A 22,049-nucleotide genomic window follows, 5' to 3' on the forward strand; every position below is an offset into this window, starting at 1 on the left:
CAGGCATCCTACTACTCACTCCTTGAACTTATTCTCGGGATAAATTAACAACCCAGCTTAGAGATATGGCGTCGATGTCGATGAAAAATGTCCCGTTAAATTGAGAGGCGGATGGAAATAAATATGAAGTGGGCGTAACGGCGTAAAATCAACAGGAAAAGTCTTCAAGTCCTTATGATAAATTCATCGATTTGTGACGGCTGTTGCTGTGTGATTTGTTGAACTTACAGTCTCCGATCATTTGTCAAGGAATATTCAAGGAAAATCTAGAGGAAAATCCAAAGGAAAATACTGGAGTATTCTGCTTATGAATATTCAATCATTTACCAAGTTCATTGTGGCAACGATTCGATTATCCCATCATTATTTCCTCCAACTGGGTGGTCGTTCGTCGGCTAGGATAACGATGGTAATCATGATGATTTTGGCTGCCCAGTCATGAAGATAATATGCCATGACCCACGCCCAATTAGTAGTTATGTGAAGAGAAGAATGGATGTCTCTCTCTTGAAGTTTCCATGGTTGGGGTATTAATGGCGAGGCTCATTAACCCAAGGACAAAGCAAAGGAAAGGGTGATCTGGGTTAGATATCCCCTCCTTTGTCCTTGACGCCTTGATGCGCGGATTTTTAATCAGCTCTTTATAGCTCGAGAAACGTTTGTTCCACCCACCCATACAAGGAATTCCATTGGCCAGAAGGCGCCCAGTTCCCCAAGGGGCCTACAAGCCTCCACACGTCCGCTTCATCGAAAGTGAAATTTGCGTGCGGTTTTGATTGTTTGTACCCCTTGACCTCTTCCCACATCATCGTCATCATCACCATCATCATCATCATCACCACCTTCATCGCCGTGGGTGTGTTGAGTAGGCCACTTCCTTTCTGGCCTCCACTGGCTACGCCTACTGTTCCACCACCTCCACCTCCGGGCATGGATCATCAAAACAAGCGGCTCAGCCACTTTACGGACATCCCATAGTGTTTGTGTTTTTCTGTGCCCCAGACAAATGCCAAACGATGGCCAGCGGCATTTCACTCACCATCAACCGTGCCAGGTCAAGAGCGTGTCGTGAATATTTATACCTATTTGATTAGAGTCTCCCAGGAGCAGGAGCAGGAGCAGGAGTAGGTGTAGGAGGAGCAGCCGGTGATGGTCGAACATCTGCAAGTTTGATTGGATCAACTCCCCGGATACTGATGAAAACAGAATTTATCGTTTAACGGACATTATAATTGAGAGGCAGACACCATAAGTTGGCCGAAAAAGCAGCGGATGTCGCTACGAGTGGCATGTTATGACCCACTTTTTCACATTTCTTCTTCTCTTCTATTTTTTTTTTTTAGCTATAGCCATAGTCAAGGCCAGCTCCTCACCTAGGAGTTCCCAACTGAGTAATTCTCTGTCAAAATATAATATAAAAAAAAGGCTGCCAGTTGCAGTTTGACAGCAAGGACATACACACATACTTATCCTTGAGCTGGTTGGAACTTTCTCTGGCAGAGCGGCATAAGAAGTCATGAATAAAAGAGAACGGCAAAGGCAACCCATCATCATCATCATCATTGGAGCCTGCCCCATTCCATAGCCGCAGCGTTCTCATCCACAACCGCAGCAAGAAGAAGTTTGTTCATGTCGTGGGCGTCATCAGATGAGATTGGTTCATGTCAAAGTCGCCGCACAACTATGTCCAACTCTTGGCAAGAATATAAAATAAATTAAATAAAAGCCAAACTAGACTGGCGGTCCGATGTTAACGATGTGATATATAGTTTGTGGTCAGCAGAAAGTATACTACACCCCGTAACGCAAGGCAAGTATTATAACATTCTTCTAGGGTATCACTAATTCGTATCCATATACGTAGATCTAGCTATCTCTGCGTCGTCGGCTTGATTATAAGGATGTGTCTCGCATGTTTCCTGGGCAGGAGGCAGGACATAGCCAGCCTCCGTTTGCCAATGGAGGATTCCCGCCCGCCATAAATTAAATTACCCGAAAAAACCCAAAGCAGATTTACTACGAACCGAGTCCGGGAGTCGGCTTGGCTGACAACAGCTCGTTTAGGGCCATACATCTTCCGGACGCGGGGCTATCCCCTAGACATCCAGTAGTGTGATTGGGAGAAGGGGGATTTGGATGGATTTCTGCATACGACGGCAGTTTGTCAGTGCACATTCGCCTTGCCAAAGTTAAAGTTATGTGCATGAATAAAACAAATTGCAGCTTTTCGTTCCGCTTCATTACTTCTAGCCTACTTTTCTTTCTTTTATTTTCTGTTCCTTTCCTTTTTTTCTTTTTTGTTCAATCTCTTAACTTGGCTGCTAGGCTTTGGGCCATGAAAAATGGTTTGGCACACTATTTGGCATGTCTTTGGTTGATATACCGTATTAATAAGGATGTCAATTTCATGGCTTAAACGCTATTAGGTTGGGGTTAGGGGAAGGCAAAACTATTAAATCCATAAATCTGTTAGGAAAAATGGGAAATAAGTTATGTAAATATAAGAAAATATTAACAAAAAGGCTTAAAAATAAATGATAATTAAAGGAGATAATGAAAATTTATAAGTTTTATATAAAAAATCTGAAAATCTTTAAGATTTTACCAATTTTACAACTTTTTTAGTTATTTTTAGTGACCCAAAAACTTTATGTAAGTTTATAAATAACACAACTTATTGCTGTTTTGTTAATAAGATTACTTATTTCAGGTTAATTAACCACTTCCTAGTCAACTATTAACATGAGATGGCCTTCTCCTTGCACTTCTACCAGCTGAAAACCCTTAAGGACATCAAGGTTTGCCTCGTTTCCAATTTAAAATAATCATCATGGCTCTCTCTATCCTTTTTTTTATATATATTTTTTGACCAGGGTGCGTTGCCTTTGGGCCTTAATTGTGTTCCCTCTTAACAAGGCGACGAACCGAGAACCGAGAACCAAGTACCCAGCAACACACCATCAGCTCCATAATGACAAGCGGATGGAGACCCAACCCACCATAACCAGGGGGCCATAAGCGGCTTGTGCTCAACTCAACTGTCGCCTTTTCAGTTGCCGTTACCGGCTTGCAATTAAAATACCCACTTGGGTACCATAAATTCTGAGGAGTAGTAAAAAACAAAAAAAAAGAAAGTAAAAGGAGTAGCAAAATAAGTGGACACCAGGTCCACTTAATGACCAGATACCAGATACTCACCAGATAGAGCCTTCCAGGACCCAAAAAGGATAGAGTGCAAACGAAGAGGTGCATAAGTTTAAGTCTGTTTATTTAGCAGCAACCTTAGGAAGTTCAATTGAAACACCGATAGACTAGCGTCTGAGTTTAGTTTACGAGTACAATCATAAATCACAAGTAGGTAAAAAAAATACATCCTCCACTTATACACAATCAAAAAAAAAAAACAACAAAGCTAACATACACTCATTTTCTTTATCATACATATGTACATCGATTTGAAGGACGAATCCTAGATGGCGCTGGCGCTTATAGTTGAGGACTATCAGCTGCACCGGCGGCACTGGTCACCACAGAATTAAGTAGTTCATGACGAGAACGACTCCTCCAAGTGCCCATACCCATGGCTAGGCCGGGATTTAAACTAATATTGGTGTTGGCATTCGTATAGACACCTGGACCTGGTCCTGCCTGGCTGGCAGAGTGTCCTCCAATGATATTTCCACCAATACCACCACCACGTCGCCACGGCATACCCTTAAACGTATCCACAAATGCCCGCCGGAAGCTGGCGTTCATGAAGCAATAGGTGATTGGATTACAGCAGCTGGAGGAGTAGGCCAGCAGCTGAAGGAAACTAATGGCCTTGTAGTCCACATACTCATACACCACCGGTCCAATTAGCATGACCAGTGTGTTGATCACATACAGCGGTGTCCAGCAGATGAAGAACTCCAAAACCAGAACGAACAGCATCTTCACCACTCGCTTCTTGCTCTCCAGGGTCTTGGCCTCGTTGGATCTACATAGGTTGGGTGAATTGATGTGGAAATCTGTTTGTTAGTCTTGAAATCCTACCTGCGAAGTGCCGCATCATGGACACGAATGCTTGGCGATGAGGCCTTGGCCAGGGTCACCGTTGTCGTCGTCGTCGCGGTCGTAATCACAGTTGGAGCCGTTGTCGCTCTCGTTGTCAAGGTTGTCGTTGCAGTAGTCGTTGCTCCTCCGGAAGATCCCTCGGCATTTCCATTGTTGTTATTACTATTCTCTGTGAGGAGAACCAGAAGGAGAGTTATATAGTAAGGGTATTTATGCTATCATGGATCTAAAACCATGATCTAAAAGTATCTAGATATATAATATTATCTCTCTTCCAGATACCTACCATTATAAACTGATGTGGCGGTCAGTACCAAGATGCAATTGCTACTGCTGCTTGTGCCTGGAGTTGGTCCACCTCCACCACCAGTCGCTGCTCCAGCTACAGGCATGGATTGCTGCAGAATTCTTCCACTATCCTTGGCCATGCCCACATATAGAGTCCTAGTTATAAGGATGTAGGCCACGCAGAGCACTAAAAGTGGCAAGACGAGCAGAAGGAAGTCCAGCATGATGTTATAGAAAAGCTCAGTGCCTTGGTCAGGCCAAAATTCACGGCACTTGCAGTAGCCTGGAAAAGGTGGATCTACCTACTACTGATTCCAGTTGGAGAATGGCAAACCACTTACCTGGTCGACTGGTGGGTATCAATTGACTAAAAACCGCAATGGGTGTCATGCACAAGATGCCGCCCAGCCAAATGAAACCGATGATCTTGTAGGCATGGCTGATTGTCTGCCAGGATCGCGAGCGTAAAGGATGACAAATGGCATAGTAACGTTCGCAGGATATGGCCACCAAGGTCCACGAGGAGACGGCCACAGAGGCAGCTAAAGAGATAGAAATAACAAGATAACCTTTTGAAAAGAACTAGGAACACGACACTCTCCTTGTCAAATCGGTTTCATTAGAAAGTCCTTTTAACCCGCACTTCGTTGCATTTTAATTACACAATTTGCATATTAAAACCAGACACCCACCCACCCACAAAATAACACACTCTCCGCCCCATTTTTGTGTGTGTGTGTGTTCTTTAACCAGAATGTGACAAACAGTACACAATGCAATTTGCTGAAACTGCAATTAAACAATTCCCTTGACACTCCTTTGGCTTTCAGTCAGCTACTCCTTTTTTTTCTTTTTGCCATTCCGCTTGTCATATAAACCTATTAGGGGATTCCCTATTATCAAGCAATTTTCTCCCGCACACATTCACCACATACCCTCGGGTGCGATTTCCACTGGCAAAGTAGAATCGATGGTATTATTGGTATGATATGTACACAAAAGCAGTTGCATACGGGCAAAGTGCATATGCATTAGAGTGGACCTGTTTGTTAGTTATTAGGGAAGTTTTTTTGATGTTGGAAAATGTGTATTTTATGTAAGATGATTGGCAGATGTGAGGAATGTTAAGATAATACTTTGAAATATTAACTCAATATTTAGAATATTCTCTTTCGTTTTTACTTTAACTTCTAAAATATCAAACTTATACCATCTTAAAGGCAATGTATCTTTAATATAATGATGAGGTTTTATCTTTAAAATAAGATATTTAACATTAGAATATGAAGGAACATCAAGATGATCCTTTTTAAGTTCAAAATAGTATAAAAAATGTAATATTTGTATGATAAACTGGTATACCTATATCTCTATATGTAGTTCCAATGATTTCTACTCCCAAATATGTTCATATTCATTATAGAATGTAGAAGAAGCCTTAGAATTTATATTTATTAAGCTATTTAATTCCTAATATCTTTCCAAAAAACATTGATAGATTATATTTTCCCTTAAGTTCCCTATAAGTTCCACCCTAAAACTACCTTGCCCTCGGGCTGCAATGTCACATTTGTTTCGCGCTCAGTCGCGTTTGTTGAGTTAACCCCCTGAAATTGAAGTTTACTTTTGATTGACAGCGGCGGCGGCGGCTTGTAGCGCTCTAAGCCATAAAATACTATAACACACGAGCATGTATGTGCTTAAACTTAAAACAAACAACAACAACAGCCACCATTTTCCATTTTTGGTTTTTCGCTAGCTCAACTTTAAGGCTTTTCGTGGGCTAAGCAGTTTGATTGATTCGACGCCTTGATGGAACATCTTGACAACTAAATCATTTCGAGATGCCAATACACAATCCGTAAGAGTTTTCCATGTGCTATATTCCGATATATACATATATGCATACCACCCACTTATCCACCCCGTTTTCAAGAATTTTCTTTCAGTGCGTAATTCAATTGGCAAATGCAAAACTGACGGCAAATAAGGCAGCGTCGGCGGCAAATGACGAACCCAAATTGAATTCGATGCCACCACTACCGCCACGTTCCACGTTCCACGTCCAAGATGTTTTTCTTTTGGCAAACTGATTGAATTTGATTTGTGCGGAGAGAAGGAAGGGGGCAGCGGCACGCCTTTAAGGCCAGCAAGAAACATGGACATGGCTGCGGGGGGCAGGGAAGAAAGGGGGATGATAGGACAAGCAGACGTGTTGAGCATATTACGCATACGACACGCAGTCCTCGAGCCCCGCATAAATATGCGACTCTGACAGGCCGGAATTTATAAGCGTCAGTTGGGTGATAAAATTTGATTGCAGCAAATAAAAACGACCACACTCAGCAAAAAAAAAAAAGAAAAAGGCATAGCATAGCATAAGGCAAAGAGAAAGCCATACTTTCATCTTCATTTGTCGAAATAATGTGTCCTTTTTTTCCCTAAACAGGATTTTTCTTTATTTAACAAAGCCATTTTTATTGTCAAAGGGAAGTGGGAAGAGAAAAATTGCTTATATCTTTATATTTTTTTGAAGTTTTTAAAGTCTTATGAAGGCACTTAAGGCAGCTGAGGAAAATTTAACTTAAGAGCTTGACTTTTAGAAGGAAATTTAGAGGACTTTTCTCAAATAGTAAAAGAAATATTCTTAGAATTAGTTTAAGCACTTTGTTTACTGCTAAAAAATGTCTAGAAAATTTCTATTTTTTATAAATAATTAATCAGTTTTTGGTACAAATTTTCTTTCCATGTACAAAAACCAAGACGTTCAGCCGAAAAAGACCACAAAAAATTTGCTTTGACCATGCTGCCCGTCGTGTGGAGTGGAGTAAATATATATATATATGGTACTATATACACTGGAGGAGAAGATGATTGCGTGCTTGTGGCTGGGAGAAAAGGAACTCGGGACCAGTGATTACAGCTGCAGGCGTTCCAGGTTCCTGTCACCCTGTCGCTGGAATCCTTAGATGACGCAACATATTGGCCTGGCCAACAGTAAGGTAAGGTGCTGAAATTAGAATTTCTACCAAGTTTTTCTTCTTTTTTTTTTTGCTAAGTCTTTAAATTAGTTTTGGCATCATTTCGAGTGACTGACAGTTAGGATGCGGTCGCTGATGGCAGAGTGACAGGGCGGAAAAATACACCTGAGCTGGGGTTGCCTGGTGTCAGATGAGAGATTTGCAAGGATGTTGACATGACCAACCAACCAGACTTCAAGGTGGAGAAGTGAAGTGAAAGTGATTGCTTAGATGACCAGGGGATCATGATGTCTCACTCAAAAATTCAACAAAAAATTTCAATCGAATATATATAATATAAAAAAAAAAAAAACATTTCACTTGCAAATTGTGCAGATTTGAGTGCGAGCTTAGAAAGAGTGAGAGTTTTTGAGAAGAGAAGATCTCTAAAAATACAATAAGCCAGGGAACAAACAACTTTCTTGTGGCGAAACTCATTTAAATTCAATGATTTTCTGGCTCACAAATGCATTCGTTTTTAATGCGGGGGATTGCCACACGCGATGTGGCAAGAAGATTTCACATCAGCAAAGTTTCACTTTTTTTTTGTTTTTTTTTTTTGAGTTTGCCTTCAAAAATTCTATTTAAGTTGAAAGAGAAACAAAGTTGCCAAAAACGCCCGACGCTTGCTTTTTATCGAATTAAGTACTCCGAAAGTGGCTAGGCGTTGGCCGTGGGTGGTAAACTTGGCTAAGCGCTATCACAGCCAGGAGATGGAAAATCTTAAATCTCCCAGCTCCCAGCTCCCTCTTCCAGCTACCTCCTGCACATGTCTGGAACAGATTTAGCCAAGCATCCAACGAGTACACTCTCTCTCTCTCTCTCAGTGATATTAATATTGTTTTTCAAGTGTTGTTGTTATTGTTTAGCATTCTGAATTGAAGAAATTGCTGCTGCTCTGCGGGCCACTCCACGTGCACATGCCACATGCCATCCTCCTACCCTCCCCTACTCAATGATATGAAAGTTGCCACCCGTCTTTAGCCGAATGTGCATTAATTAAAAAACTTCAGAGAAAGTTTTACCTAAACAAAAAGCCCTTGAAAGCGACAAAGTTTTCTGGGCCACTAAGAGTATGGCCATGGCTAAGACCAAAAAAACAGGCAGGCCAGGAGTTCTTCTGGGAAATATTAGCAACTTTATTTATGGACAACACTCATTCATAAGCCTGATAACAACAATTAGCCTTTGGCTAAAAACTCATCAGGCTGTTCGCTCACCTTTCCCTTTGGGCCAACTAATCCTAAGCCCCGTTTCCTTCTTGCCACCCCAAAAAAAACAGGTGGCTAATGGTCTGTGCAACACCACTATTTCCTTGCATGTGTGCCCCGGAACAAAGGACACGTTTTTTTTGCATTTCATATGTACAATAACGCACCCCCAAAAAAAAAAAAAGAACTGCTGTCGAACACATGTTCCGAAGCTTATATAGCCTATAACAACGTATCCCAAGGTCCAAGGACCACAAATGGTAAACAACAACAACAACAATAACAACAACAAAATACACAACGAGCTGCGTTGAAATTGGTTTTTGTGTTTAACATTAAATTTGACGCTCAGTTCAGGGTGAAAGGGGGCGCAGGGATATGGACATGTTGTGTCCTTTTTAAGCACCATCTCACAGTAAACTGAAAAATAATATATATATATTTTTATATTTATTGCTTAACAAGAAAAGGTCATGCCCCGAAGTTGAACTTTAACTCGTTTAAGTACTTTCTGATTTTAATGTCTTCGACAAGTGCTGCAGGCGAGCGCCTCTCTCCTATATACCAAATTCCAAAAACAAGAAAAGGAAAATGGATTATATGTTGCAAGGAATCAAAAGGAGAGAAACTAAAATTGCTAAATAAAAACCAGATTTTTATTAGTAAATATTAGATTTTAGCAAATCGTTTGATTTCCTAGTTTAAAGAGTTGATTTTCGTTTTATATAAGAACTTTATTTATGGGATTTGTTTATAAATATTTTAGTTTTTTATTCAATTTGTTATTTAGTTCAAATCAGGAAGTTAAATATTTTCAAATAGTAACTACAGATTAATAAAAATGTATATAAGAATGTTAAGGTCCGAAAACTACAGCAATTTCCACTCAAAATAATGTTAAAAAATATGTAAATTTTTTGCAATATGAAAAGGCAGATATTTTTTTATAAATATTTTATAAATTTAGTAGTCCCATAGCTAGACTAGCTAACTCAATTTTTAAAACATTTTTGAAAGTTATAGTTTAGCAGAGATCACCCTTTAAAAAGCAAACCAAAATTAAAACTTAAAAAGAAACAAAAAGCATTTTACTACGAGTACCTTCTAAAACAGAAAACTAACCCATATATAATCCTAAAAATCGTATAAATAAATAATATACCTTAAAAGCACTACCACTAGTTGCCAAGGCAAGAACCTTACCCTAAAACAATACCTGTTCCAACCAATCCTTGCCAGACTCATGCCTTGACTTTTTAAGTACAACAGTTTAAGGAAAAGTCCGGAAAGGTGCCGTCTCCTTGTGGACACAGACCCGCCCACGCATCGTTTGCGGCCCAATGACTCTCGTTTTTCTTATTGCCCCACATTTCCCCAAGGGCATCAGTGCGGGGGTGTTGGTTGGTAGCAGTGGCTGCCATTAGAAGGGAGACTGTGTACTATTTGTACAGTTTGCCGTGTTATTGCAGACCAACGTTCGCGACCCTTGTCACACGTTTGCTGCATGTTGCATGTTGCCCAGGTGCGTGACGTTTGTACCTGTCAGTGGGTATCAGTGCTACTGTTCCATGGCTACAACCATCTCCTGCTCCACCTCCTCCTTTTGGCAATTGAAATGGTTATTTAATTCGCAGACTGTTTGTGTGGATTGGGGGGCAAAAGTATGCAATGCTTTTTGCGCCCACTCGTACGCTTTAAATTGCGCAGCCAAGTATGCTACGCATTTGCGTTTATTTATTTTCATATACATATATATAAGAGAATATTCCCCCTCCTTTCATCATCAGTAGTTCTTTCTTTCCTTTTTTTTCTCCCCCTCTCCATTGCCATTGCCATTGCAGAGATCCATTAATACCCATATCTGCCTCTGGTTTTTCCTTCATCCCATTCCAACAGATAGGCAACTGGTCAGGATTACTCAGAACTTTACGCATTACGCAATGAGCCACAATTTCTTGTTTGCAGTTTGGAAGTACAATTTTTTTTTTGGTGGTATGAAAAACTGAATTTATATATATCCAGAATATATATATATATGAGTAGGCTTTTGTCCTAATGCGCCATTGAAACATAAACATAAAGAATGACTAGGCTAGCCAGCGGCGTCTAAATCCCATTTAATTGTCCGTTTGCTTGGAAATTATGCCTACAAAATGTCTTTTTAATCACGTCCAACTGTTGTCCTTGGCAACGTGTTGGTATTTGAAGTTATGTAATGGGCCCAATGGTATCCCATTCGGATGCAAAGTATCCTTGTCCACAGACAATGGGACACTCTATCAATAACAAAGTCCCAATATTATGATTTTTTTTCTACAAGTGGGAGTCATTTTTCCAGGAAAATAACAAACAAAAAAAAAGCACGACACGCACATGGGGCTAAAGGGGTAATCGGGTAACCAGGACAATGTATCTATGGATATGTATGTTGATATGTGCCCACCTTTTAACCAACTTGTTGTTGTTGTTGCTGTTGTTTTGCCTGGGTTTATGAGTTTTTTCCCCCTCACCCTTTGCTCTTTCCCACCCTGAAACATAGCCAATAAAACGATCCACATGCGGCGATAATCGTAAAAAATTATTTTAATGTTACACCCAAGGAGCAAGCCAGTAACCTCTCCTCCAACCACTGCCTTCTGGTTTAAGTAGGTCCCTAAACTTATGTATTTGTAATTCCAGCTAATTGAAGAGTGGAGCTTCACCAGGAAGAGGATGAGGAGGAGACGCAGGGCATAGGCTCAATAATAATTGGGCCAGCTAAGTTAATATTTAGTTAACCTTCGCTGCTACTCGTGGGACACATCGTTACATAATCCTTGCGGTTATGGAACCCACAAAACGTTTAACCAGAAATTCCCCTCACTACTCACCTTGCGAAAATTGGAAGAGCTTGCAGAGGAACTCGCCAAAGATAAAGTTCCTTAATAATGTGCCCACCAGGGTGACTGGCATGCAGAGGACTCCCAGCAGCATGTCCGATATGGCCAGGTTGAGCAGGAAAACATTGGTTATGGTGCGCATTCGACGATTCTGTACTAGCGTTGAGATGACCAGCAGGTTGCCCAGCACCGCAAAGAGCAGGATCACACTATAGCTGGGAATCAGCCAGACAGGCATTCCACTGGTGGTACTACTAGAACTTTGACTTGAACTTGAACTGGCACTGGGACTGGGACTTGGACTTGGACTGGTTCCAAATGTTATAGACATCTCCGTGACCATATCATTATCCATCCGCTGTGTGGCCAAGTACTCGCCATCCTCTGTTGTAATGCTGGTATTGCCCGCCAAGGATGCACTGCCTCCAGTTCCATTGTAAGGACCCACCGTCAAGGACAATATGTGACCCGCTGCACTGGGCGCGTTGGCATAGTAGTCAAGCAGTGCCCGATATGCAGCCGCTGCCATGGCCGATCCCTGGTCGGCATCGCTCTCCTCGTAATTAAACATCCCGGATGAGCCTCGCTGATCACTGTCCACCACAAACACCAGCAGCAGCAGCAGCAGCAGCACCACCACCACCACCTGACATGTCCTTTTGGATCACCAAAAAAAAAAATATATAAACTTAAATCGAAAATTCACAAAATTGCAATTGAAACGGCGACGCTTGCGCGCAGGCTGGCGGGGATTCTATACTGGGACTCCGAAGAGGACACGAGGAGGTGGCTACTACTGCCAGGAGGTAGCTGGCCAGCTACCGTTGCGAGTAACGCGTCGTGGGCAACTGACGACTGGCGGACTACGTCGACGCCTCCGCAACGATATTTATAATGTCCCAGAACATGTTGCGTGGGCGATGAGGACCGGCGCAAACTCACCACGGCAACATGTGTCCAGCAACATGTTGCTAGGGCCGGCAGGCAGCACGGTTAGCCGGATATCTGTGCTAGCCTATGTTACGCGGAGGACGTTGCCTCCTGATTGGAACAAATTAACGGAGCAGAGGAACTGCAGCATCCCATCCCGTCTGGTGTTCAGCCCACGCTCCATGCAAATCATCGAATCATTCATCGCATTCCTACAGCAGTTAAGTCTAAGTATAAACTCAGTCTTCTCATATAACTCGGTTCGTTGTTTGTACAAATGTTCTGTTCTAATTCCATGGATTGCATTTCCAGTCATCGGGCAGTTGGTAGTGGTGGCCTAGCCTTTATTTGTGGATATATGTAGCTTTAGCTTTAGGATTGATCTTTTACTTGGAAAGTCTAGAAAGAAGATAAACAGTGGATTTTGAGATTTTGGTTTCTAATTGTTGAACATTCTTTTGTTAACTTTGATCATGAAGTGCTTTTTATTGAATTTTCGCTTTATAGAAAGGTGATTCGGAACTGTAACTTATCAAAATTCTATGTTTTGAAAGATTTCTGATAGTACTTGATGTTTCTTGATCTATCTGGTTATGGTTCTGCTCTGGTTAGTCCAGATTATTGACTTTGAAACACAACAAAAAGGCCACCCATAGCTATACATTTGGTCTAGTAACATACCAAATTGAAAATATCTTTGTAAATGATATAACTTTAAAGTTAGCAGTTTCATTATGTATATAGAAATCGGCTTTAACTTTAACTTTAACTTACTTTTTCAGATCAAATTCCTTGATCTTATTCACGTAATGACCCCAAGTTTGTCAGAAAGATGGAGCAGAACTGCAGTCATAAAGTTCTAATTATAAAATAAAGTAAAGCCAACTAGAAATCACAGATAATAATACTTAAAGAACTGATATACAAAAAATTGATATATAATTTTTAATTCTAGCTTGTTTTCATGAAGTAACTATATCTCAATATAACCTGTTAACCATAACATACCTAAAATAACCACTTTTTTCTTTCAGTGTACCTACAAAACCCTAGCCAACATCTGGCTTTTTTTGGTTATTCCAAATGGCCTGCACTGAAAATGAAACTGAAAATAAAGCCAAATGCGGCGACGTCGTCGCATTATTTGCTCTCTCGCTTGCTCTTTGATAATGCTATCTCTATTGCACTTGCTGGATTTTTATCAACTGCCATGGGGCCTCAGCCCCAATGCATCTCGCTCGCACCAACAGCGACTGCGCCGCCGACTTCAACGCTCGCGACGGCCGTCGTCGACGGTCGGCATTTCGTTGGAGTTGCAGACGCCGGCAAAGCCGCATTCGTGAGATACAACTCGTGGTGGTCGGACGAAGTTCAGCGGCTGCTCTTAAGAAGAAATCTGGAACTGTGCTGGTTCTGTTCCTCCCTCTTTGTGCTTTAAATTACTCTTTTTTTTTGCCTGTTTGCCCGTTGTGTGTATTTTTGTTTTCGTTGTCACTCTGCCACTTTGTCACCTTACCACACACACTCCGCCGGACTTGCTACTTGCTACTCCGTTCTAAGTTTCGCGATCGAGCAAAGAGCATCAGCATCATCATCAACATCGTCCGCCAGCATCCAGCAGTTGGCCATCTGAAAAGCAGATCCCAGATCCCAGAACACAGAATACACCAGCATGTCGGACGGCATCGAGGTCGAGCAATTGGTGGAGAGCAAGCCGAGAAGGGTGAGTAGTAAGAATGGGATGGGTAAGCAGTATCGGAGTGAGTGGTCGGGTAGTTGGTAGTCTGTAGTCCTGCTTCAGGGTCCATGAAATGTGTGTGTATACACATGCAGACAGGGGACGACCGAAAATTAAGAATTATAAAAGATTGGATGGGTATGGAGGGGGGCCAGCCAAGAGATTCAGAGAGCAGGCCAGAAAAGATATCTTCAAAATGCACGGAAAGAAAAATGTCTGAAGTCCTATGATGATGATCGGTTATTGATCCTTCTGGAATGTTACTTAAATCCCATTATAAATCCAACTTATTAGCCAAACAAATCATTAAAATCCTTTAAGGACTCTAACTACCTTTAAATTTTCCTCCGTGTACTTTCCGACTGGAGTTGTACTGGAGCCCAGGCCCATGCCGCGTGTGTGTGTATCTCTCTGGGCATGCGTGAGTGTCTGTAAATAACTCTGACATTGGCTCGCCGGTGACTCCACAAGAACCGGCCCCAGAGGGCCAGGGCCAGAGAGAGAGAGAGAGAGCGGGTAGCGCGGTAGGGATTTAAAGAAAGGGGCAGCCAGCCAGCTCTTAAAAGGCAACATCTTAGCTTGAAACAGATTGCGGGGGCGGATGCAGATTGCGGGGGCGACTCCGAATCTGAATCCGAATTCGAAACTCGACGCACTCGATGCATATCAAGTTCAAGTGCGTTTTTAGTACGGCAACCGCTGCTACCGCTGCTCTGCTGCTGTTGCCGTTGCTGTTGCAGTTGCACTTGTTCTCGAGACACCATCGATGCCCTGTGGTTTATGCGGCCACCTCGTCGTTCCTTGGCAATCACGTATACTTTTCCAAGATTACGCCGGAGAAAACAATTGCAGTTGCTTTATCTTTTTGGGGGTTTTAGCAGCTGATCGCCCAGATTCCAGATTCATGTGACTTTGGTGCATAGCACTTCAGTTTTTCGGTTCATAAAACCTTATCTTTAAGGTTCTCAGTTCTCTTGGTTCTTGGTTCTTGGTTCTTAGTCAGTGGTTCTAACACAAAGGGGTCAATAAATAATATAATATTGAGGTTTCCAAGTGGTTAAATGAGTATATAGGAACCACATACACACACCCCTTGAAACATTCGACAAGCGCTTCCTGACGCGCCAATTTTGGTCATCCACTCCCCGAGTCGTCGTCGTCGTAGTCGTCGTCATCGTCACCTTCAGGCGGCATGAATCACGCGCACTCGCAACCCCATTCCCCCATCCGAAAACCCCTTTAACTTCATCCCATCCGATCCCAAAATGCCCCCCAACTCCGGGCGTCTGGGGCGTGAGCAGCGACAAAACAGTTTGCTCCTTTGTTTCCTGTTGCACAGTGTGTGTGTGTGTGTGTGGAGAGGCAAATACAAAAATGAAACATCGAAATAAATAAATACAAAAAAAAATAAAAATAAGTAAAAAAAATAAAGAAAGAAAGAAAGAACACCCGCTGCAGGCACAGGCATTGACATATCGGCGGTCCCAGACCCGGAGCAAGTACGTCATTGCCACTGCGACTGGGACTGAGAGTACGACTGCGCCTGCGACAACTGGCAATTTGTCACTACATCGTTTTCCATTTCTTTCATTTTTGGCCTGGCCAAGGCGAAGCGGTTAATAACCGATTCGCAGCCATTTATCGGTTTCACTTTTTCTAAGTGCATGATTAGCTTGTTGTGAGTTTAGCATTCCCTTCGGAATCGGGTTCACACATCCCGCCAAGAATATCCCGCATATATGCACTATATCTGAAGTTATCCCCTCTCTTGTTGGGTTTTCTCCCCACGACTGCAAGCTCATTATTTGGATTCTCTTTTTGTTTTCTGCCTCTTATCTGAAATTCATTAGTCAACATAAAACAATTTTATTCCACATGTACGAGTACATAAAAAACACAACAAAAAAAAAAGAAATGAATAAAACACAAAGTGCAGTGCATTCAAAGCTAATCAAATACTCTTCCTTTGATTAATCATAATACTGCTTTGTGTTATGAACTCAGGGAGATATATGTATATATATGTTATATATATGAACAATCAAAGTTATTTGGGAATAACATGTCTGATATATTATATATATTACTTACAGCCGAAGAATGTATAGAAATATCTTTGAAGTTACTGTGTTTTCTGATATCGCTTTTTACTTACTTTTGTTACTTTTTTGAACTTAAGATCAGTTTGGGAGTCCATCATATATATATATACGAGTATATATAATATATTTCCTGTAATTTTTCGACCTTTTTAGCAAGGGTGTTAACTCATAATAAAGTATATAATTCAGAATATAGTTATGTATATCAAACAGTCAATGAACGCATAGAAATATCTTTAAAGTTACTCGCCTTTCTGACATATCTTTTTGTTTTCTTACACATTTTGATCATATTGGAATCATATCATATATATATACAATACATTTCCTGGAATTGCGATACCTTTTGGCAAGGGTATCAACTAATAACAAGTCAGTTTTGAGCACCTGGCTCGGATTCAGTTTCGTTTTCGTTAGCAATTTTTATTCGCAGTATTATGCTTGGCTACGTTTAGCTGCAGTTTAAGCAATGTTGATGCCTCGCAGCCCCACTCATTGCCAGATATTGATGGATATATATATATAGACATATAGATATATGCAATGTGCTATATGAATGCACATATGGGCATATATGGCTCATTACGTATACGTATGGACATGGTCGCCTGCCATTTGAGTGAAGCAAACGGCCTAGCAGATGGTTTTCCTGCTGAGAGAAGGTGGCTAATAAGTAGAATTGATAGATTAACTATTATTTCAAGTTAAAAACTGTTTCCTGCTACTACTTATCAGCTAATTAGAGACTGTTTCTCGTCTAAAACATGACACATTCCTGTCTTTTTCATACTAAACAAGCCCTATAAACATATATATTGCAAAACTATGACTAAGCGACAAACTCTAGTAGATTTTTATGGTCTGTAAAATTGGAACAGCCAAGCCCTGGAGTTTTTGTTTTTTACCAGATTGCCTGGAATGACGCGATTTACTTAACACTAATTGCCCAGACCAGATACCAAGAACTTTCCATAATAAATTCATTTGTAAAGTGTGTAGTTCTGCGGCATTCGGTCTTATCAATGTTTAGGGAATCAAATAGTGGATGATATTGCGTCAATTACAGAGGAGCGTCTTATATATATATATATATATACATCGGGCGTATCCTAGCCAATCTTTTGGGTGCAGTCTGTTCTGATCTAATTTGTCGTGTTGTCATTCTGGCAGAAGTTGAGATATGGCGCGATATATATATATGTCCGTTATCAAGCTTATCGGAGCTGGAAACTTAATTTCAGCTAATTTTAGCCAACAAATTGGCTCACGTACATACGGGAGCAACTATATATATATACATATATATAGTATGTATGTATTTCCTATCTGGCTTTTGGCGAAATTTTATTTTTTTTGGGTATTTTCGGTGGGTCATTTGCTGCAACGGTTTCTTAGCCATCCGCTCTTTTTTGGCACAGTTCGCGTCCGCATCTTCATTTTCATCTTTTTTTTTTTTTTTACTTTTTAACTAATTAATTCAGAGCCACGAAACGGGAGCTGGTCTATAGTTCTATGGTATATATATACATATATACCCACCATTCCCAGATGCGTTGTGTGGTGTTGTGAAAGTCGTCGCCCGAAATCATCTTTTTGGGGGTTTAATTGTTTGGCTTTTGATATTTTCGGCCGTCGTCGCTTTTTCTAATTGATTTTTCTCACCAGACCCCGAGCCGTACTCTCCGGTCATTGAACGCATTATAGAGCGGACCACCAACACCAGCTACAAACCGATCTTCATCCTCTATCTTTTCTATCTGTATCTTACTATCTGTATCTGTATCTGTATATCTCATTGGTCTACAGCTTCAATGTCTATTTTTACTTGTTGTTCTCAGTAGAGTTCCTGACTTCAAGCCTGGGTTTGTGGCCAATATTTTGTTTTCTTTTTTATGGCTAGCAGTTGTCTTTGTTTGTTGTCATCCCGTTTTGATGACGACCCCAACTCACTTATCAAATCTCTGACCTGCTTTCTGTCGGCCACTGATTGAAAATTGTCACGCGTAAATTGCTTTTAATACAGCGATCCGCTTAAGACAATAAAGGCAGCCCAGCCGCAAGGGGCGTTTTCCGACCCTATACATTGATGCTTTTTTGTATATAGTATATATCAAGGGCATCGATCCCATTACGATTTCGAACCATTTCCACGCTTTCCAATCAGTCAAGCAGCGCCCATATCTCTATTTACACAGATATTTCTATTGATATTTGTTTTTAATGATACTAAGAGTGGTACTTATTGGATCACAGCTAGGCTTTACAATTGATAAAAAACAATCTATTTTTAAGAGCTTACTACATCAAAGGAAATGCAGTATATAATCAAGGAATATCTTTAGGAAAAGTTACAATGACTACAAATATATATGAAAACCTCAACCGCAACCCTCATAAACCCCTTTTGATATGATTTTTGGAAAATTGCTTAAACAATATAACATGCTGCCCGCATCTTAAACTCCAGCTTATCATTATAAATCCATGGTTTGCAAGCCTCCCCATTCAATTAGCTAATGCAATATAAGGCCTGTTAATATATTGCTACTTTTACTGGCCGTATAGCATTATGTTTATAAAGCCACTAACTGGCCAACAAATTGCTTTCCGTGAATCTGCCCGAACGTAATGCAAGTGGGCGATGGATGGATGCAATGGCGTGCTTTCTGTTTTTGTTAGCAGTTTTTTTTGTGGTTGCCTGACACGGAAACGAGTTAAATTCAATTCAATAATAACATATATAAAATCGAAAGCGAAAGCATGGAAATCGAATCTGACTCATAGATGGCGCCGTCAAGAGCACTTGGTCGTCGGCTTAAGTACAATAAACACATACATTGTTGCTTATTATCGCTGCCCAAGACACGAAACAAAGCGGTCATGGAATGCACTCACTTCCGTCTCAACTGCTCTCGCTTATGACATACCTGTTAATCATTCCAAATCTACCTTGGTTTTATCCCTCAGATGCCGCTGGCCACGTCACTGGAGAAGGACTCAATTCGCGAGGCCTACGAGGATGTGCGCTCTGATCTCACGGACACCGAGTGGGCGGTATTCAAGTTCGATGGGGCCCAGATCATTGTCCATGGCCGTGGTCAGTGCTTCGAGGAGTTCCGACAGCAGTTCGGTGACTCTGAACGCGCCTTTGGCTACATACGCATCCAGATGGGCGACGAGATGTCCAAGCGCAAGAAGTTCATCTTCCTGACGTGGATTGGCCAGGAGGTGGGCGTTATCCAGCGTGCCAAGATGTCCACGGATAAGGCGCTCATCAAGGATGTGCTTAATGTAAGTAGCTATGAGTTAGATCCATAGATAGCTTCTATAATCCCATATTTTCCTTGCAGAACTTTGCCGTGGAACTACAGGCTGGCGTCGAGGCCGAGCTGGACATTGAGCTCTTCCGTGAGGCGTTGAACCGTGCCGGCGGTGCTAACTATGGAACGGGCATCCGAGATAACTAAGCGGCCTCCAAGTTACTTTATATACTTTTTTTTTGCATCTCTCAAGTGCTTACCAAACTGCTCCTTTCTCTTTAATTATTATGAATTAATTTTATGAAATTTAAAAACTGTACATTTTATGTAATATTATACAAGCAATTGTAACATTACTGGTTCTTTTTGTTTCAATCTACATTCTTACTACTTGAAAATCAATACTTTATGAGAATAGTTTGTTGTTCAAATTTCACTTTTGAAAATAGCATTGGTCAGTAAGTAAATCTTCTAAAAGGGTCTTAGTTAGATCATTAGATTAACAAATTGGTAAGATGATGATGATGGAATAGTTACTAATTTCGGTAAATTTAATCGAGAAAAATTTGTAAATCATAGAAACAAAATTGATGTTTATGAACTGAAATCTATAAAAAAACAAAAACTGTGACCATAACTTATATAGTTAACTTCACATACTATGGGTGGATCGATTCGATTTGGACAAGCGCGCCTAAGGTTTACATGTTGTAAATTGTTGGGATTATTTCTAACGAGATGATGAATAGTTTAGGATGCGTAGTCTAGAATAGCTGGAAAATTGCCTAGTTGCCTCTCAGTCTATGGACGCTACCCTAGCGATCACGGAAGAGTACCGAGTGGAGCGCATCGATGTCCACCTCCACGCCGGATGAGTTGGTGGTCACAGTGCGAGAGCTACAAAAGAAAACCAATTAGTAAAACGTATGGTTTCTTAAAGCCATCTAACTTACCTGGCTGAGTGAGCCGAGCGGTGGGAAGAGTGCGGATTGACCAGCACACAGTGCATGGGCTGGTCATCAAATTCGCGATGATGATAGGCATCAACGGCCATTTCGGCGTGTTCTAGTGACTTGTAAATGACTTCGGCTGTGCCGGGACGCACCACATGTGCATCGTACATTGGTCCAATGTCGCTGAAGAGCTCGCGTATGTCTGCGGTGGTCACGTTAGCATGAAGATTGCTCACCAACAGGCGATATCCGCCCTTTGTGTTCGATGACCCAAGCGGCAATGCGGTCGGCGCACGGTGCATGGTCATCGAATGGGATATTGAAGGTGCCCCACCGCCAGCACCACCGCTACCAGACTTCCCACGATTCTCGTTGGCGTAAATACCATGCGAAACGCGACGATCCGGCTCACGACCATACAGACGAGCCCGCAATGAGTCTGGCAGATTGCTGGTGTTCATTCCGTTTCGCTGACGGCGCTCGAATAGCTTTTCGCTGGTATCCGTATGCCCTACCACCAGCGGAGTGGGCATCGAGGGCCGTTCGATGCGATTGCGGGCCACCTCGTAAATGGAAAATGGATCGCTGGCTATATTGTTCTTCAGAGGAGCCGTGGACATCACCACGTCGTCGTCGCGATTCAGGTCGAAGCCACCAAATGTGTATCGTGGAGGCACCTGCTGGCCAGTATAGGCTCCAAAGTGTAGGGTACGCGTGATCTCCTCTGAAAGGAATAAATGAAAGAGATTAACTTGTCTGAGTCCTGGTCATCGTTAAGAAGAGCTTCTACTGCATACCATCTTCGAGATCTTGCATATTATCATGGTCGACGTAGCCAGGCGGAGCAAAGGGTTGTCCCGGCTGTTTGGATCTAGGGGCGTATTGTCGGCGTGGACCACCCAAGCACACGACATCGTCGTCGGAGTCCCAATCCTCCTCTATATTTCCGCCCGGGCGATTTGATGTTCTGATGGTGCGCTGTCCAAAATGGCCCATGTGCACCCCTGTGCTGCGGGCGTGACGTGAGGGCAGTTGCAGTCCGGTGCCCCCCGGGCGAACCTTTTTCCGCTCTTGGAGCAACTGGCGGGCATCGATGCCCGAGTCTCGCATGCTTTGGTTAAGCATATCCCGGGCATCGGCTATCTTGGCACGTGTCTTCTGAATAATCTTGTTTCGGGCATCGAAGGAGCGCTGTGCCGGTGGATCCGACAGGGACCCTCCAGACGAGGAGGCCTTGAAAGCGGGCTTGTTGAGCACTCGGTGTGGCTTTGTGTAGCTGGGATTGCTGCAATGGAAAAGAGGAATAATCCTGATGGCAACGCCATCTTTTCGGCTTTATCGCATCAGTACTTACAATTTCTTGTCGATGAACCGATGGTTTCCACGCCCGCGTTTACGTTCTATAATCTCGTCCAAGCTCAGTTCGATATCCATTGCTTCCGGCTTTACTTAATAGTAACTTTTCCCTAAGAACTTGCGAATAAAAAAAACGATTTCTCTAAATTTATTTTCTATTAATTTTAACTCCGCTTGTACAATAAAAGTGCTAGCGTTTTAGTGCTGACAGACGGGATGAATGCTAACTATCTACTATCGATAGCGAATATCGCTT

General features: G+C 41.9%; 3 protein-coding genes across 4 annotated transcripts; 1 reads left to right on the forward strand and 2 right to left on the reverse strand.

The window, feature by feature from the left end:
- Positions 1–3,411: 3,411 nt before the first annotated feature.
- On the reverse strand, positions 3,412–12,108 carry LOC108106060 (cholecystokinin receptor type A). 2 transcript variants are annotated; one of them, XM_017212919.1, is made up of 5 exons: positions 11,446–12,108; positions 4,686–4,886; positions 4,343–4,531; positions 4,036–4,225; positions 3,412–3,979 (listed from the first exon to the last, which is right to left on the reverse strand). In XM_017212919.1, the coding sequence occupies exons 1-5, from the start codon at positions 12,023–12,025 to the stop codon at positions 3,487–3,489; spliced, it is 1,653 nt and encodes a 550-aa protein (XP_017068408.1). In that variant the 5' UTR covers positions 12,026–12,108; the 3' UTR covers positions 3,412–3,486. The 2 variants fall into 2 exon arrangements, with proteins under 2 accessions (XP_017068408.1, XP_017068407.1); XM_017212918.1 differs by having other exon boundaries at positions 4,343–4,627.
- A 1,592-nt stretch (positions 12,109–13,700) lies between these two features.
- LOC108106056 (coactosin-like protein) lies at positions 13,701–19,840 on the forward strand. The gene is made up of 3 exons (XM_017212914.2): positions 13,701–14,107; positions 19,192–19,515; positions 19,575–19,840. The coding sequence occupies exons 1-3, from the start codon at positions 14,057–14,059 to the stop codon at positions 19,689–19,691; spliced, it is 492 nt and encodes a 163-aa protein (XP_017068403.1). The 5' UTR covers positions 13,701–14,056; the 3' UTR covers positions 19,692–19,840.
- LOC108106055 lies at positions 19,738–22,019 on the reverse strand. Its single transcript, XM_017212913.2, has 4 exons — positions 21,792–22,019; positions 21,235–21,722; positions 20,438–21,161; positions 19,738–20,381 (listed from the first exon to the last, which is right to left on the reverse strand). Exons 1-4 carry the CDS (start codon positions 21,869–21,871, stop codon positions 20,300–20,302), a joined length of 1,374 nt encoding a protein of 457 aa, XP_017068402.1. The 5' UTR covers positions 21,872–22,019; the 3' UTR covers positions 19,738–20,299.
- Between the last annotated feature and the right edge of the window lie 30 nt (positions 22,020–22,049).

Source organism: Drosophila eugracilis, unplaced genomic scaffold (genome assembly GCF_018153835.1).
Source record: "Drosophila eugracilis isolate 14026-0451.02 unplaced genomic scaffold, ASM1815383v1 contig_1317, whole genome shotgun sequence".
Classification (NCBI taxonomy): Eukaryota; Metazoa; Arthropoda; class Insecta; order Diptera; family Drosophilidae; genus Drosophila; species Drosophila eugracilis.